This window comes from Sphaerodactylus townsendi, linkage group LG05, assembly GCF_021028975.2.
Source record: "Sphaerodactylus townsendi isolate TG3544 linkage group LG05, MPM_Stown_v2.3, whole genome shotgun sequence".
Lineage (NCBI taxonomy): Eukaryota > Metazoa > Chordata > Lepidosauria > Squamata > Sphaerodactylidae > Sphaerodactylus > Sphaerodactylus townsendi.
In genome coordinates, this window is record NC_059429.1 from 68,570,331 (window position 1) to 68,589,953 (window position 19,623).

General features: G+C 40.0%; 1 protein-coding gene across 5 annotated transcripts in view; it reads right to left on the reverse strand.

Moving 5' to 3' along the window:
* Window positions 1-19,623, reverse strand: part of ELAVL4 (ELAV like RNA binding protein 4) — a 139,287-nt gene that overhangs the window by 70,669 nt on the left and 48,995 nt on the right. For all 5 annotated transcript variants that reach the window (XR_007244452.1, XM_048495708.1, XM_048495709.1 and 2 more), the window contains exon 2: window positions 13,301-13,541. Coding sequence is in view for 4 of the 5 variants with exons in the window: in XM_048495708.1 (XP_048351665.1) it covers window positions 13,301-13,541 (241 nt within the window). In the remaining variant the exon portion in view is untranslated. The remainder of the gene's footprint in view (window positions 1-13,300; window positions 13,542-19,623) is intronic.

The window sequence follows — 19,623 nt, forward strand, 5'->3', positions numbered from 1 at the left end:
CCTCTTGGTCCCAGGGGCACAACTTCCAAAAGGTAGAATATATCGGATGAGCCCAGCCGAGGAGAAGGAGCTTCGAGCCTTTCTCGATAAGAATCTGGCTCGCGGTTTCATCCGCCGAGCCACAAAGAGCACCCACGCAGCACCCGTTCTGTTTGTGAAAAAGAAAGATGGAACCCTATGTCTGTGCACTGATTATCATGGTCTCAACGCTGTTTCGTTGTCAAATAAATACCCTTTGCCCCTCATCAAGGACTTGCTCGATGCCTTGGGAAAGGGGCGTATTTTTACCAAACTGGATCTGAGGGAGGCTTATTACCGAGTACGAATTGCTGAGGGCTTCGAGCATTTAACAGCATTTAATACCAAATTTGGCCAGTAGGAATATCTTGTAATGCCATTCGGATTATCCGGTGCCCCAGGGGCTTTCATGTCTCTTATCAACGACGTTCTACAAGAGTTTCTGTTTAAGGGGGTGGTGGTGTATTTGGATGACGTTCTAATATATTCCCAAACGATGGAAGAGCATGAACGTTTGGTCAGGGATGTGTTGCAACGTCTGCTTGATAACTCACTTTTCGCAAAGCTGTCCAAATGTGCTTTCCGCCAAACCTCCATGGATTACCTAGGGTATCGGATCTCTCCAGAGGGCCTGGAGATGGACCCGGCAAAAGTCGCAGTTGTAGTGAATTGGCCGATACTCACCACCCGTAAGGAACTTCAATCGTTTCTAGGTTTTGCGAACTTTTATTGAGATTTTATTCCCCAATTTGCCAAGCTTGCTCTACCACTCACAGATTTACTGTGCACCAAAGGAAAGGGACCCCAGGCGTCGAAACCCGGGGCTCCCCTTTCGTGGTCCCCTGAGTGTCAAAAATCATTTCAGGCTCTTAAGACAGCTTTCACTACTGAACCTATTTTGAAACACCCCGATCCTACTTTGCCTTTCATCGTACATGTCGATGCTTCGGATAAAGCCCTAGGAGCAGCACTCTTGCAGAAAAATAAAGATAACAAACTTGTACCGTGTGCTTATTTATCGAAAAAACTGTCCGGCCCTGAACTCAACTGGACAGTTGGAGATAAAGAAACTGCAGCCATTAAAGAGGCTTTGTCTACGTGGCGGCATTGGCTGGAAGGCGCCGTGCGCCCGTTCCAAGTCTGGTCAGATCATAAAAACTTGGCAGCTTTGTCTACTCCACTCAAAATGTCAGCCAAACAATTAAGATGGGCGGATTTCTTTTCCAGATTCAACTTCACTGTCCATTTTTTCCCTGGTAATAGTAACAAATTAGCTGACGCCCTATCCCGCCTCCCCAGGGGGACGGACACTTCCTTACGCGCCATGCCTCGTACCATTCTCACACCTTCTCAATTGGGTTTGGCGGTAACCCGATCCCAGACAGTCACGCCCCCGAAACATTCCCCCGTACAGGTTCCGGACGTTGTATCCCCGTTTCCGAAGGAGGAATCTGACCCCCTCCTGCAGTTACAAGGGGGAGTGTGGAGACGGGGAGACTGCTGGTACGTCCCACCGGCCTTACGTAAGCAGGTTCTAATGGCTGGTCATGACGCCCGACAAGCGGGACACTTTGGATTTCTGAAAACGCTTCACCTACTTAGAAGGCAGTTTTGGTGGCACACCATGCGCAAGGACATTGAGGCATACATAAAGGGGTGTCCGACGTGTGCAGAGGCTAAAGCCAGCCCTACTAAGCCGCACAGATTACTACACCCCATCCCCCCGGCGGCTCAGCCGTGGCAAGTGATTTCCATGGATTTCATCACATATCTCCACAAAAGCCATGGTAATACAGTACTTTGGGTAGTGGTGGACCTCTTTTCCAAACAGGCGCACTTCGTTCCGTGTTCCACCATTCCCTCGGCGCCTAAATTGGCCAAATTGTTTATTCAACATATCTATCGTTTGCATTCATCGCCGGAGAGAGTGATTTCCGACAGGGGTCCACAGTTCATATCTAAGTTCTGGAAAGCGTTCCTGGAGTTGTTGGGAACGGTCTCGGCTGTGGCGGCCCCGTACCACGTGCAAAATGACGGCCAGACTGAACGGACCAACAGAACGCTTGAGAGGTACCTACGTTGCTACACCAACTATCATCAGGATAACTGGACGGAGCTTCTTCCCTTCGCCGAATATGCCTACAACAACGCGGTTCACAGCAGCACCAATAAAACTCCGTTTGAAGTGGTCTCGGGTCGTTCGTTTCCCCCGTTACCCCAGCTCCCCGATCAGGCGCTTCAACCCCCTGACTTTGGTGACTGGATCCGGTCTCTAGCTTAAGGCTAGAAATCCGTCGCTTCCTTGCTCTCGCAAGCGCAGGAAGCCCAAAAGAGACAAGCGGACAAACATAGAATGGATTTTCCTCTGCAAGTGGGGGTGTGGGTTTATTTGTCCACCAAAAACCTTAGGGATGTGCATAAATATTCTAAGCTAGGCAAGAAATTTATAGGCCCGTTTAGGATCACCCAGGTGATCAACGATGTGACTGCTCGTTTAGAGTTGCCTAATTCTCTTAGTAACATTCACCCTGTATTCCATTCTAGCTTACTCAAGCGGGCTCCAGATTCAGATGCTTGGCACGACCCAACGGAGGTTCCCCCGCTGGTGATCGTTGATGGCCACAAGCACTACGAAATTGACGCTATTCTGGATTCTCGTTACATATGCAAACGTCTGCAATATTTGGTATCCTGGGTGGGATATCCCTCAGGACATAATCAATGGGTGTATGTTGAAAATATTGACGCCCCCCCTTTGATCGCTGCTTTTCATAAGGCTTTCCCTCTCAAACCGGGGGGAGAGGGGGCTTTCGTGGAGGAGGCGGAGTGTAAGGGTGGGGGTTAGTTTCTGCTCTTTCTGCCTGGCCTTGACGCATTCCTCGTTCTGGGCTTCGTGCCCGGGATGGTTGGGGCCTTAACCTTGCTGTGGCTATCTTGTGTGTTTGAAGCTTGTTTCTGCTCTGTCGTGGGAAAACTGCTGGGACGTTTGGGGGAGGTGGCTGAAGGTTCCGTAAAAGCGATACCTGAAGCCCGGGAAAGTCAGAATCCGCATCCCGTGTAATGCGATCGTTGAAGTTTATGAAATAAACGTACTGAACTCAGTTCCTTTGTTTCGAGTCCTTTGAGGTTCCTTACATTATTATTATTATTATTATTATTATTGTTGTTGTTGTTGTTGTTGTTGTTGTTGTTGTTATTATTATTATTATTATTATTATTATTATTATTATTAGTTATTCTATTTTATTGTATTGTTTTATCATGTTGTTAGCTGCCCTGAGCCCCTCGGGGATAAGGTAGGGTATAAATTAAAATTGAAATGCAATTAAATTGAAATTATAAGCTTGGGGTGGGGGCGGGTTGCATCTTTGTATGTGGTTGATATTCCCAATTTGTTCTTTCATGCCATTTTACATACTGTCTTATGGCAACTGCCACAAAAATAACCTTGACAAAGATGTTAATTTGAATGGAAAAATCATAACGAGAAAACTGAAAATGGCACAAAACAAACATTTGTGGGCATGATTTACATAAGGGAGAAGCAAAATTAAAACTAATTATTGAGTTGAAACTGTGGGGCTTGCGAAACCTTAACCATACTTAATGTTAACATGCTAGTTTAGTAACAAGACAAATATTTTTAACTGACTGCCTGCCATTAGTTCATGGTAAAATAGTGGCAGAATCACAGTAGGTTGGATTCAACCACTAACCTGGATAGCTTTAAAAAGGGCTTGGACAGATTTATGGAGAAGTCGATCTATGGCTACCAATCTTGATCCTCTTTGATCTGAGATTGCAAATGCCTTAGCAGACCAGGTCCTCGGGAACAGCAGCAGCAGAAGGTCATTGCTTTCACATCCTGCATGTGAGCTCCCAAAGGCACCTGGTGGGCCACTGCGAGTAGCAGAGTGCTGGACTAGATGGACTCTGGTCTGTTCCAGCAGGCTCTTTCTTATGCTCTTATGTTCTAACCAGCTTCTCAGATGGTAAAAAAGGGAGAAGAGGGTCCCCTTGGACCATGAAAAATGCTATACTGCTGGGGTCATGAGACCTGTATGGTAAAAAGAATATGGGACGTAGTATTAAGGAGAGGAATTAGGTGAGGTTGCATTAAAAAAACTGAGTGGATACAACCCTGTATGTAGTCGTAAACTCGGTGAATTTTAAAAAGCAACAACCCTCAAACAAGACAAGGGCTTTGATGTATTTAGGCAACTCTCCAAGAATGCAGAAAAATTAATTAACCAAATTAACAAAAAGAAAACCACGCAAAAGAGTCTAGTAATGACTGAACATGCTTAGGATGCATGGAATGCTGAAAGTCAGTTAAAGGGCAGAAAATAGAACAGGATAGATAAAATCATCTGGTCAGTCTTACAGAATCCTGGAGGTTAACCATAATACCATAATATCACTGAACAAACTCTCCATGGAGCTAATTATGACCACTTACAAGAGCCATTGATAAACCCTTTGGGTATACATGCAGACATCTTTGCACTGCTGTGAATGTATAAAGTGCTACCAAGTTATGAACGACTTAACGGTGACCCAAGCTAGGGAAGCAGAGAAGCGAGAAGTCTTGCCATTGCCTTCCTCTACGAAATCTTCCTTGGTGGTCTCCTATCCAAATACCAACCCATCATAGCTTTCAAGATCTGACATGATCAGGCTAACTATACCATTTCACAACCTATCTGGGAATTTTAGAATGCATCAAATAGTTTACACAACAGTATGATACTCCTTTTCTTTCCATTTATGTTACGCATTCAAGCAGTGCTTCTTGCTGTATGCTGTCCACTTGGCCTTCATATTTATCAGTATGTATCCTCATGAGGAGGGGAATGTAACTTCAGCTCCAAGTATTGCACTGTTCTATAAATTATATTGGTTTTTTTACTTTAATCAATTCTAGCATGCAGGAAAGGTTGGTCAAGCTCATGTAAGCTGTTAAAGTAATCCAGTGTCTGACCTTGTACCAACAGTAGCTATGTAAGCACACATGAACTCACATTAAGTATTACTTTTAAATAAAAATAAAATAATTCAAGACCAAGGGGGACTGACTCATGATAAAACTGAGTATTAGAAGAAGAAATCATAAAGTCTAAAATTTATTTTTAACTTCATGGCATCATTATGCGCAACTCAGGGGCAAGCATATACTCGGATTGTCCTAAGACCTGTACTATGTCAAAGTGTTTGGCCAAACTTTGGAAACGCAACTCAACTGAACTGAAGTTTATGTAAAGTCCCTTTAATATTCTCTTAAGCCTTCTTCTTAGTTCACGTGATAGTGGCTCTTCAGATGCAGTGCATTCACTTTCAGTCTGAAGCACCTTTGGAATTTTGAAATGGAATACACAATGCCACCCAAAATAGCTGCCACAGGAAGTAAAAGCCAAGCACCAAATGGCTGGTGTTGGATGTAGAACCAGACACAATACTGTTCTCCATCCTTTGCTAAAGAATCACAGATGGGGAATAACAAGAATTTAAAAAGGAGAAATGGAAGGAGGAAAACAGATAAGGGTAGCCTGAAGGGGGACTGGAACCATAAATCTAGGTGCTTACCTCCTAATCCTCCAGTGGCTGTAGTTTCTACTGTACCCATGGAAACCCCTTTCGTTTAAATGAGGGCTTCCAATAGTAAGCCCTGCCCTACAATGGCCCTGCCCACTTTCTGGAAAAGCTTGGGTAGGTGCAAGAGCAAATACTGGTGGGCGTCACATTGGCGATCTCTTTCTCAAGAAATTCCTTGAGCCCTTGAGCCCAGGAAATTCCTTGAGCCCTGCCAGTAGCATATATACTAGTGCCTACATTGTCGTAACAAGTCTTCAAGGGTTTTAAACCATTCTTTCTAAACCATGATTAATATTTAGGATGGGGGGGGTGAAACCAATTTGGGAGAAAAAGCAGAAAAATACTTATTGTTTAAAAAATGTCACACTGAACATATTTTTGCACAATTGTGTACTAAAATGACATTTGATCAGGCTAAACACTAATTGCATATGTGAATAATCTAATTTTTTCATTCCAAGTGATTTTCAGGGAAATGATATTTCCGTTGTCCCTATTTACAATCCTAATTTTCTAGTCACTGGAAACAGCATGTTAAATTTTTAGTAATGAAATGTAAATTTTTGGAATTGTCATTCTTTGGGGTTCAAATTGTTCTTGAAGGTCAAATGTGTATATGTGGTTGGTGAGTGCATCTCGTCTTTACATGGCTATTTAAACTTCTGTGTATGTACAACTTGCCATGTCACATAACAGTAAGATTTTCACAGTTAAAAATCGACTTTAGGGCAGTAAATCTTGGTACAAGACCATGATGTTAAGAATCCCCCCTTTTTCCCCACTGTGAGATTTTGCAGGGTATGCAAAATTAAAATTCCCAGCTAGACAAATTTCATGTCAGGTAACTCTACCATCAGATATATAAATGGCTGATGGTAGTTCACAGTTAAAGTAGAAGCCTGTTTTAGATGTTAGTATTCTTGTTTTAACATCCCTAATGCGAAACATCTAAATAATCAGATACAGATTTACTTCCAACAGTTTAATTTTTTGTCTTTTTTTTCAAGAACTAGATATTGTGAAAAAGCCTCCATATTTCCAGAACAATTTATTACAAAATGGAAGAAAATATGATATGAGTATTAGTGATCAATTTGACTAGTATCTGAAGAGAACACTGCATGAGAGACAAGGCTACATTATATAGGCTTATAATTTTTTCCAACTCATTTATAGGATTCATCAGTATCTACATACTTATAAGAATGCATATGGAGAAATGGTATTTTTTCCAATCATTCCTAATGACAACCTATTATTCAGTGCTACAGATAAAACATCATTAGACTGGAAGAGAAGCAAATAAAATTATCAGCTATATTTTTGGTGAGGAATATAATTTTATTTAACTAACGAGAGAGGACCCACCAGCAAGAAAGCTGATGGACATAAACTAGGGAGTGATTACTTCTGTCTTTGGTTCAAGCTAATCAAAAAATAAGATGGGAACAGTCACATTTACCACAGGCTACAATTAGTATGCATGAAATCAGAGATCCAACTAGAGCTGTAGAAGAAGATGGTCTAATTTGGGATCTGAAAACTTGAGGAGTTGCCAGTATAATGTGATTGTATAGCTATAGGAACTTATTTCCCAACAAGGAAAGACAGAAATAAGCAAGTCCCTTCTTATGTAGGGGGTTAGTGTGATCTATACCTGACCTCTGTATTCAGAACCCAGGATTACATTTCTGGCTAAGATTTTAACTATGTTACATTCTTTTTCTGATTTCTATAAATTAATATTTTTGCTATCAGACACTAATTCTTTTGTTTCCTATGTCTATTTTTGCTATAGCTGCAAGAAAAATCAAACTTATAGCAATAAAGAATGAAAGCTAAAATTCCTTCTTATTTATATATCTCCTCTCACATTGTGTAAAGAATACTATAATCACCAGTCAGATATGTAACTTACAAGTAATACCATTGAGAAGAACCTGGGGTGCCTCTGTAACCTCAATGAAAGAAAGGTAAATGTTGTTGAAATAGACAAATGGATAACCAAGTCAACAGTATATCTATAAATAGTTCTTTGAGTATGCGACAATTAGTACATCAACTGCTTTTAGTGCCTTTGATTTTTTCTTAAAATATAAACAATCTACATGCTGTATTGTCTAAGTTTTTATAAATATTGTTCTAATAAAAATTTTAACTGAATGCTGAATTTGTTAGGTTATAGTTCAAATCTTTGCTACTATTGGGACATCAAATTAACATGCTAAACTAGATCAGGATCTATTTGGGAATTTTTTGGGATTCTTTTTCCCCAGGAAATCTATATCACTTCTTTTATTCTTTATCCACCAGCAAGTTGTATTTGGAGGCACACTGCATTTTAATATGGGGATTCCATGCGGCTATTGCAAGGAATTTGTCTTCTGACTGCTGCATGAGCTGACAAGGAATTTGTCTTCTGCTGCTGCATGAGTTGACATTTTCATTCGAACATGCACTATGACCTAGGCCCTTTTGTCTGAAACATCATCACCAGTTAAGATTCTATCGAGGTATATATATGGTTGGAATTGTTTGCTCAATTGTGTATCATTTTTCTTTATACTGAATCTCATTTACTATTTTGTTGCCCACTTAGGCCGTATATAGATGTCCTTTCCGAAGATTTCTCTTGCTGGAGTTTCACCTGCCTGAAGAATTTGGTGTCATCTATAAATTCCATGTCATTTATGAATGCTATAGACGTCCTAATACTGATTTTTGGGGTAAATTATTTCACACTCCCCACTACTGTAGAAACCCCAGTTAATTTCTGCCTTTTGTTCCTCAACCAGTATAATGTCACACTTTACTTGAAGCTTCAAAATGCTTTTGATACAAGTTCCAATGTAAAGCTTGCAGCCATGGAATAAGAGAACCATAACTGCCAAAATAACAGACTTTTAAATTTTTATGTCTTAATAATAATAATAATAATTTCAATTGCAGATTAACATACCCAATTGGATTTAAAATAAGGTGACCAGCCGTCCCACTTTTGGCGGGACAGTCATGCTTTTTGGCAATGCGTCCCGCGTCCCGCGGGGTTTTAAAATTTTCCCGATTACTAGGCAGTGCGCCAGCGGGAGTGTGCACGCAGCCGCAGAAGCGCACTGCCTTTTGCGGCGTTCCCCGGTTTCCTGCCCTGTCACAGGGCAGGAAACAGGGAAGCGCCCCAGAAGGCAGTGCGACAGCGTGGGAGGCACACACGGCCGCAGGAGCGCACTGCCTTTTGCGGCGCTCCCCGGTTTCCCCTCTCTTTCACAGGGCAGGAAACCGGGGAACGCTGCAAAAGGCAGTGCGCTCCTGCAGCCGCATGCGCCTCCCGCGCTGCCGCACTGCCTTCTGGGGCGCTTCCCTGTTTCCTGACCGGGGAGCGCCGCAAAAGGCAATGTGCTCCTGTGGCTGCGCGGGTGCGCATGCGCCCCCTGCGTTACAAAATTAAAAATCTGGTCACCTTAATATAAAACTATATGGTCTTTGGCATGATTTTAGCATATACCTGAACATTTTTCTCCAGAATTTTGTGTTAAACACATAACCTGACGAAAGGTAAGTACATTTTATATATATCTTCATTTTCTTTCTTCCTCTAAATCATTGTGCATCTTTTCTTGTTTAACTCTGACATGGAGTATTTCATGATAAAACTACATATATTTTTAAATTTATCTAAGATTGTCTTAAAAGTACTTACCAGATAACTAACTACTGACTTAATCCATAATTTGTGGATAAACAGACACAGAAATAGCACTATCATTGAAAAAATAGAAGATGGCTATGTTACTCCCTGTAGCAGGATTAGTATTTTTCCATGTAATTATTTTATTGGACAATTAATTTTAATGGAATGCTAACCACCAGTTACATGAAAGAAAATTAAGGGAAATTAAGTGTACATGTACAATCCTTTACCATAAATTGAGCACTGAACCCAAGTACTCAGACTATTTTATTTGTTTCCACATTGCTAGATGGTAGCTTTTTCATCTCATCATTTAGAATGGAATGGCCTCTTCCCCAGAGTAGGAAAAGTTAGATAAAAATTACAACAGACTTGGCCCAATAGTATGAGAAGGGAAAGTGCCTTGATCTGCAGATGGCCTGCACTTGTTCTAAAATTAGTCCATGTGATGCTTCTCTAAAGCTTATCAACACAACACAGACCCAGCATTCAGCTTACACAAAGGAAACCAAATACCCTACCTCTATGGCACTAAAGGATTCCAATGGTTTAAAGAAATTTACAATGGTTTAAAGAAATTTCTTATTTGAGCCATTAGTAACAATATGAAGTGCCACTTCTCTCTCTCTCTCTCTCTCTCTCTCTCTACACACACACACACACACACACACACAACACACACGAACACAAAAACAGCATACATGCATATATATGTGTGTGTGTGTGAGACAGAGAGAGAGAGCGCAACCAGTTCAAATCAGTGTTACGTTCAACTCTCACACGTCCAGTCCCAATCCAGAGTTTGTGCTCAGATATTTTGTTGTTGTTGCAGGGTTGGGAGAGTAGCTGATTAAACCTCACTACTGCGTTATTGGTTGAAATATGCTGTAGCTATGAAACGATACAGCAGGGACCAGTTTCATTGTTAATTTAAAATGCTAGAATTAATTAGGTAGTGTAAATGAAGAATTTAATAAGCACACTTTACAACTAGAAGTTCTGCTTTTATTAAATATCCCTGCCAGATGAAACCAAATGTCTTTGATCTCTTTTTGCTCTCACTTTCTTAAAAATTCTAGAATTTGATATTTTTCCCTGTTGCAAACACACTTTGCCAAATAAAATATGCCTGCTTAAAAATCATATGTGGTATGAATCAGTGGCTTTTTCTGCCTGTTCTTGGAAACTACCAAGCAAAATGGAAGTTTACAATTCTGTTTCTGATATCCAAATTAAAGGCTGCCTCAAAAGCTGTCATTCCTTTTGAACTTGGTTCTAAGTACTACTAAATTAGTATTTTTTTCAGTAAAATAATATACTTGTTTAATCCCTGTATAATTTCAAAACAGAGCAACGTTATGAAACAGTTAGCATTCAAATGGTCTGCAAAATAGCAAAAAGACTTCTAAGCGTTAGTACCAGGCAACAGTAGGATGAAAATATTTTAAATGGCAAGGTTCTAGCAGTGAACATATACCTGTAAATATAATCAGTTAAGGATAGCCAACCCAGCAATAACCATTTAACTACTTATCAGAAATAATAAAACTATTTACACCCTTTTCCAAAAGGTTTTGTAAGACAAACAAGCCTTTTCTCTCTGAATTAATCATCAGATTATTTTGGAGGATCAACATTATCCTATTACAATTTAAGTATTCTTTACAGCATACTAAAGTTTTCATTAACCAAGTTAATTCTCAAATATGGGCTATAAATATGAACCATTTCCTACAGTCCAACTGAATCAGAGCAATATACAATGTATTTCTCAAGATGAGAGTGCATGGATGTTCTGACATAAAGCCACTATAACTTCTCTGTTTTTGTCCAGAAACTACCATATATGACCAAAACTTGTCAAATAGTCAATACAAAACAATCTCCATCACAATTTATAGATAAACTGTTCCAACTCTCATCAGTACTCCTGAAAAAAATTTAACGGTATAGGAATTTCTGTCATCTGTAGTATTTTCGTATTCTAATCACAGGATACTTTGGACAGTATTGTTGGCAACTAGAAGTCTGTCTCAGAATAGAAGCCTTACTCTATCTTCTGATGCTGGAGGTTCAGACTCTTCAAAAATGGAATGAGAACCTACAATCCAGGACTGTACTAACCACTTTAGATCCTTGTTACTTTGTAATTTCTGGAAAAGACAAAAGGTGCAACTGGAAGCTACCAAGAGATGTTGATGTATAAGCCTTGAAACTAACATTCTCTTTTGATTTGTACTTCTTCAACTTTTTGGTTTTTAAAACCTGCTTTTCTCTACTTTTAAGGAGTGTCAAAGGAGCTTACAATCACCTTTCCTTCTTCTCTCCACAATAGACACCTTATGAGATAGGTGGGGATGAGAGAGTTCTGAAAGAGCTTTGAATGGCCCAAAGGCACCCAGCAGGCTTCATGTGGAGGAGTGGGCAATCAAACTCAGTCCACCAGATTAAGTCCATCACTTCTTAACCACCACCCCATATTGGTTCTCTCTTTCAGTCAGTGTATACCATACCATAACAGCATTGCCTCATGCTTTTCCATCAGGCTATAATCACCAACTAGGCCTGCAATTTTCTTTGCTTCACAACCCATTTATTTTGAACAGTTCTCTAACTATTCAAAGTTTCCACTTCAACCACTCCATGATCTCTTTTATTGGAGTTTGCAACCCTCAAACAAATTCATAACATCCCATTTCTATTTGTATACTTTTCACACATGCACTAAATTACTATATTCTTGCTTTCTGTCTTCCCCTTCAATCTCTGAAATATCAGTTCCAACTCTTTTGGTCTATGCAGTTCACGAACACCTGATACTCCCTGACCTGCTCTTCATGTTGCTCTTCTCCTCTCGCATTCCATGATTGCTTTTCTTCTTTGCTGTTGAAGTTCTATCTTCAACTATGTTCCCTCCCTCTTGTGCATTTCCTTGCTTTCTCCTCAGGACTCAACTATTTATCCTCTTTCTCAGGTTCCATTGTATCTTATGTCACATTGGTCTTTATAGCTAGAATAGCCTTCCATTCCCGATTCAACAATCCACACATATTTCCTCAGAGACTCACTTTTCAGCAAACCCTTTCCTGAATCACCCTGTCTTAGATGCATTTCCATTACTACAGTGATACTTTCCTCCCTTCCATTAAACAGTGAATCCTGGCCTTGTGTTTTGCATTTAGCCGTCTCATGTAAATCCTGACAGCTCTCTAAATAGAGAAGTTTGCTTCTACATTCTAAACTGCCCCTCATAGTCATTAACATGAAACTAATATAGTAGTACTGAATCAAACCAATGTTGAAAAAAAATAATAACCATTCCAAAATTTTTCCCCTAAATATGTCAGCAAACAGTCCACTCAAATCTCAAGAACACAAAACAAGAGATGAGCTACTGTACTATAATTAATAAAGAAACAGGTTAACTTGAATTTTTAAGAGATACCAAACAGGGAAGTATTAGGAATGAAATGATATCTAGTGATGTAGGGGGTGAATGCTTACCCTGATTCTATTTTTTAAGAATCATCACTAACTGAAAATATGTTAAATCTGAAAACAATATTAAATTATGAGATATGACTTTGCTTTTTGACTTTAGCAAAGTCAGATGCATGTTGCAAAAAGGGCTCACTTTCCCTGGAGTTCCCTGGAGTCGTGATGCATAGCTTTAGAGGGTCAGGCCAGCCTCTAAATTTGTGGGGGAGGATACACAAATTCAATAATTATCCTACTCTGTTCAGTTAGTATCTACTCAGTGTTTGGCATGTAGTCATATACATGTACTGCCTAGCTGATGTATATAGCCAACTAGTTGCCTTCAACTCTCATGCTCATAGCTCTCACATATCATTTGCATGTGGATGAATGAGAGAATGATCATAAACCACACCCCCACACAAATTTATAATAGTTATACCAAAGATTAATGAATACTATTTAAATTTTGATACTTTAGATAAGCTAATGACAAGAAATGTCAAAAACATTTAATCGTTTTACCTGTAATTTTGTCTCTTACAAGCTTGCAGGACTCTATTTCACCAATGCTCCCAAAAAGGCTCCTGAACTCTTCCTGGGTCATGTTCTGGGGTAAGTAGTTGACTATGAGGTTGGTTTTGCTGTCATCCGTAGCAGCCCCAGTCTGCATAGGGGAAGGGCAGTTCCTACTGTTGCTGGCAGGTCCATTGGTTGTATTGGATGTAGGGCCATTGGACACCTGAGGCTCCATGGTGCTAATTATCTAAACAGAAAGTAAAAGGAGAAAATACCACCTTAAGTCTCAGAAACACAGTTGCTATTTTTAAAAGTGATATCTACAAACAAAAATGTAGGTAGTATTCATGGTCAATTTAAGACAGTTTTACAAAAACACTCCCTCAGTTTGATTCTTCTGCTATTGTTGTAAAGTAGGTCATGCTAGTCTTTGGCAGAGAGCACATACTAAGATACAGAGGCATATAAAATGTCCCCTCTTCCACCCCCTCTTTTCTGTTAGCGCAAAGCTAATTTTTGTTTTTCATGATGAAGTCATTTCCATATATGTGTATTTATGCCACACACAAATTTAATTATGATCTAACATATAATAAACATGATTAAAATTATAGTACAATTTAAGCAGAAGAGTTCCACATAGAAGTAGAAACTGAAAGGGTAAAAACACAGTCACTATTTAATTATTGTAACACCCAGTGCTGGAACAGGTTTATCTAGGCCATTCAAGTTGTAGAAAGAGGTGACTGTGATCAACTTGAAGCAATAACCTCTCTGTCTTACCAAACACACTCCTTACTTCATCACAGAAAGGTTCATATTCTTCAGTTACATGTTGCCACCAGGAGCTTTCTTTGACTCTTTACTAAGCCCTGAAACAGCACATATATATGAGTCTATGGCTCATTCCGCACATGCAGAATAATGCACTTTCAAACTGCTTTCAGTGCTCTTTGAAGCTGTGCGGAACAGCAAAATCCACTTGCAAACAGTTGTGAAAGTGGTTTGAAAATGCATTATTTTGCGTGTGCGGAAGGGGCCTATGATACAGTAATAAAAAGACTCATGAAGAGCTGAGTGTTTTGAAAGGGTTGAGTACAAACAGACAATGAAAAACAAATTTGACTCTAGTGAAATATGCAAACTTCAGAATTTCCTGGGATTTTTTATCTGACCAAAGCTATCTATCATCTTCACTAAAACTGTTAGTTTTCATCTTTGCTTTTGACAGAAATGTTCACATGAAACAAAGCTTTCTTTAAATTACTGTAAGGAATTCCAAAGCAGAAATAAAAAGGCTTTTGATTATAAGTCCGTTTATTCAGACATCCTGGAAAGCACACACACACGACATGGCAGGAATGAGCAGCCCCGCTCAAACAACAGGTTATAATACTGACTAACCCATCCCCCCTGCCCCGTTCTCATGAGAACGGAATTCTACTATGCAACAGCGAGATAAGCATTCTCACAAGGTTGGTGCAGGTCCTGGCCGAACGCCCGGCCAAAAGAATCTCCGTCAAGGTCAGGTTAGGCTGTAAGGGAAACAAGAACGACTGAGATCCTTACACTTACAGAATTATAACATTGCTGAAAAACCAATGCTTTTGGAAGTATGCGATATCTAATTCTCAACCTGGTTCCCAGACAGATCAACAGACACAGTATCAGGCAAAGTTCAAATAGGAGGTAGTTTTCTGCTTCAAAGCAAAGCCACCAACTACCACCAATCTTACCTCAAGCAACGCACACCTCAAAGCCAACCGTTTTTTCTAAACTAAAACCTCAGTATTCAGGTTAAATTGCCATGTTGGCACTTTGCAATAAATAAGTGGGTTTTGGGTTGCAGTTTCGGCACTCGGTCTCTAAAAGGTTCGCAGTCATTGCCCTAACAAAACGATCCCTTCTTGATAACAAATGCCTCAGCCAAATTTGAATACTCTGGGCAGAAACTTTAGGAAGTACCTCTGCATAAACTATTCAAGGTTTCACTTGAATCAAGGACCAATTGGCCCCATTGTCCTGGGAAGTAGAAACAATAGATAGAGCTGCTAATTAGCTCAACCCAGCGAGTCCAGTGAGGAAACCCCAAGCAGTTGCAGAGAAACGAAACCTAAGTTCTAATTTCCCGCCTTACCTGCACAAAAGGGTATAAAAATACTGCACGCCCGAGCCTCAGTGCTCAATACTAGCCTGAACCTCTCTTGGTCATGTTGGTTTGAGATGCGATACATTGTCCTTCGCTTGGGTCCCCATGCTGGCATAGGGATCCTTGCCTTCTTCAAGAACTTCTTCAGTTGTATTTAGGTAACGTATAAGTTCCCTGCTTCCCCTCCTATTCTATCATCCAAAACCTATCTTTTACTCCCTGTTTATATACTTAGGAACTGTGTGTATGAGCCTTAACATCTCACTTTATGATTGCTTGCAACCAAAACTTATATAAAAATATTTAAAACTACAATTTGGTCTCTTTTGACTTCTCTGTAGAACATTTCAAAAGCCAATTCTGATATAGTTGTCTAAAAGATCCCACCTAGCCTGCCTCTCGCATTGCCAAGCTGAGTTATTTTCCCCATTGCTACTTATAAAAGGTTCTCATACTGTTAAGCTAGGTAACAATAAGTTTGTGCCAGCAAATGGAGGCATTCCTGGGCTGAATGGGCTCAGGAAGCTAATGCTGGCCCTACCCCTTGGAACACCCCCTTTGGCACTGGTGTGGGCTGGTAGTACTGGTGCCCAAGTGTTGTGCTGCCATGTGGCTCCCCAGTACTGACATAAGTGTTCCTTATGAATTTAACCAGAATGGCCTTTAACCAGAGCAGGGGCCACACTGCCCCTTGAACAGTTTTGCCCCTCTCTTTTGGACTGCACAGTGTGTTGTGGAATTCTCAAAGTGTCAAGTAACCTGGTAGATGCTGCTGAGTCTGGCCCCAATGAGTTCTCCCTCAAATGCCAAAACAGCTCTGGAAAGGACCCTGCCCCCTCATTCTCTCTTTTACAGATATTGATACTTTCAAATTCCAATACTGTTGTATTTGCCAACACTGGCCACAGAGGTCATTTATTTTATTTTATTTATTAGTCATATATGCCGCCCTTCCCCTCAAAGGCTCAGTGTGGCTACCTACATACTTAATAATATATAAATAATGCATAAAATCATACATATTTAATAATACATAACTAAAGACCATTGAAATCATTCTAAGGCTAATGGCATCCTAGTTCGTAATAGGAGGGGAAAAATAGGAGGGGAAAAATCAGGGAGGGGGGAGGCCTGGTGTAACAGCTCTGTCCTTGCGGAACGGCGTCAAGTCCCACAGGGCCCTGGTCTCACTGGACAGAGTATTTATTTCTTAAAGCTGTAGGTGCTGCTCTGAACACACAACTACTACTGGTACCATTAAAAACATAATGGACAACTTTAAAATGTAATAATCTTGCAGAGACATATCCAACTGAAGCTGAAGTCTGACAGAATGCTGCATGCTGCTGCCATTTTCTCTTTAACTATGATAAAACTTAAGAACCAAATAATGAAAGAGTACAGAAATTCAGCAAGTCATAAAGTTTGCCTGATTGTCTATGCAGGAAATGTGCTGTGTTTTCTGCCACACATTCTCACGTGTAGTCATGGCTTGTCAACATTACCCAAGTATTTGTATTATTAATGAGAAGGATGGGTAGGGAAATTATTTCCCAAGCTATTTTATATTTCAGGTTTTCTAAGAAAACCCTCAACTCCCATGCTTTTTGTCCACTGTTGTAAGAATGCATACTACCAAGGATTCAACAGAGGATTTTCACTGGCAGGAGAGAGGTAATTTTGCCAATTTTCTCCAGTTTTAATGCGATTTTTTTTTTAAAAAATCTGTATTTACATATTGTTAAAAGTATATTTTCTTTCTTATGATAAAATAACTATAACCTCACATCTTTCAAGTTATGTTTGAGTGAGGAGACAGTTGAGTGGATTGATTTCAATGTGCAAAATTAATCTTTTGGGGCAGGGTCCTCAACTTTTTTTTCATTTCATAGAAGTGAACCATAAACTTAGAAGGGGTGTGGTATGCCATTTAAACTCCTTGCTCTGTGGTGAAAATTCAAAGCTTTAGCATCTCTGGCAGTCTGTCCAGTTTGCTTGAAAACATCCACAGAGAATATCTCTAGTAATTGTTTCTATTGTCAAACTGCTCTTTCCTTAGAGAGGTTTCTTTATGTTCAACTTGTGTAATGCAAGGTCTCTGCCTACATCCTTCTTGAAATGAACTGGATAGAGTGTTGAGATTTGAATCATCCAGATAAGAATGGGATCATTATTTCTTGTGACTTGTATACTACACTTATTAATGTAGCTTAAAATTGCATTAGCCTTTTTTTCAGCCTCATCATACTGCTGGCTCACATTCAGCTTATAATCAACTGCAATGCTGATGTTCTTTCCACATGCACAAATGCCAAGCAAAGTACCCCTATCCTGAGCCTATGTATTTGATTTTTTTTATCTTACAGCCCAATCCAAAATGAGGGGGCTGGTAGTGATAGCCAGGGATGGCACTCCTGTGCCTTCTCCAGAGGCCATCAGCAGTGTGGTTGCCTGGGGAAAATGAGAAAATTATTTTCTCTCCCAGAGAAGCTAATTTTCAGCAGTGACTTATGCCACCCTTTTTGATTGCATAAGTCTGCACTGCAAAAAGAGAGCATTCCCAGGCCAAAACTGAACTAGGAGAATGAGAAAATCCTAGGAGAATGAGAAGCCCCTGGGAACAGCCCTGGAACGCTGGTGCAGGTCACGATGCAGAAGCAATGTGTGGGGGTAAACTTCTTTGCCGCTGAAGTAAATGCCTCTGCGCTGGAGTCCATGCCATTTTGTGTGGTAGTGGCAATGGTAGCAATGCACCAGTGCAGGGGTCACACTTCTTCCAATGCAGCTTTGCCCCCCCCCCCACCCCCCGGATTGCAAAGCAAATGCAGCACTTTGAATTCATCCATGCAAATTTCATTTTAGTGGTTTTAATCCACCTTTTCAATTTACCAAAGTTATTTTGGATTTTTATTGCTGTTTCCAAGGGTGTTAACTATCTTTCCTAACGAAGGGTTTGTCTATGTGGATGTAAGAATCACAAAAAAAAGTATATAAGTGAAGCAGCACCAACACAATAGTGATCTGACATTCTTTCATTTTTCTTTCTGAACTTGATTCACACTTCTGAGCATGGTTAGTCTGCTGTATTTGTGTGTGTGTGTGTGTGTGTGGGGGGGTTAGGGTTAGAAATAAATGCATATGCACATTAGTTAGAAGTGCACAGAATCAAATCTTTATGCCACCACAGTTTCAATCAATACACATGAATCAGTAACTTGAGAGGGAATGAAGAAGTGGAAAACTGCAGATTACAGAATGTATTTTTATTCCAGAATGAACTTTAGAAATTCTTCAAGTTAAACTAGAAGATAGGAAGAACAGAATGTGAACAGGACATGCCTAAACCTACTGATACAATTAAGAACACACACCTATCACTACTCTCTTCAAATGTATCTGAAATATACTATGGAATATCTGATTTTAGTTCTTTCCATCCAATAATTCTTTGTCCTTTAATTACAACACTTAATAAAACTGTTAAATGCTTTTGTTAAAGGTAGACTCACTCTGGAGAGAATATTTTCCAATAATGACTAGCAGAAAATAACACTCTTGGAGGAATTATAAAGGGAAAAACAGAAGTATTTAGTTTCAAATGTGATTTTATGCCATAATTTTCAAAAATTTGTGTTTCACAGCATTACAATTCAAATAAGTAGCTGGTAGTGTCTCTGAGATTACAAATTCACATAAAGTCATGACTTGCATATTTAGAAAAATACTGTTACTGTTCTTAAAATAATTTAACTGTCACTGTAGATTGCAAGTGAAGGTTGCATTTGACATGGGGAAGAATGAATGAAATGTACATACATTAAAAGAACCCTCCAGGCAAATCCTGGGCTAAGGAGCTTGAGGAAATAGAATCTTCCCAGCTCTCTTCTATAGGTCCCATTCGACATATTGTTTCACCTAGATCCCTTGGGGCTCCTTTGTCCTGTGAGGAGAATCACGATGTTTCTCCCCAATATATGTCCACATCCTTGGAAGAGGAGGTCCTTACAGGGTTTCAGGACCTCCCAAGTTCAGAACAAAAAGCTGTCATTGCTAATCTAGGCTCTACTACCTCCAAACTCATTCAGCTAATGCAGTCTTCATCTTTGGCTCTTGAGGGTCAGGCCTCAGCATTCTGCTCTGTGACTGAGTGTCCTGTTGCACCAATAAGTCCTTCTAATTC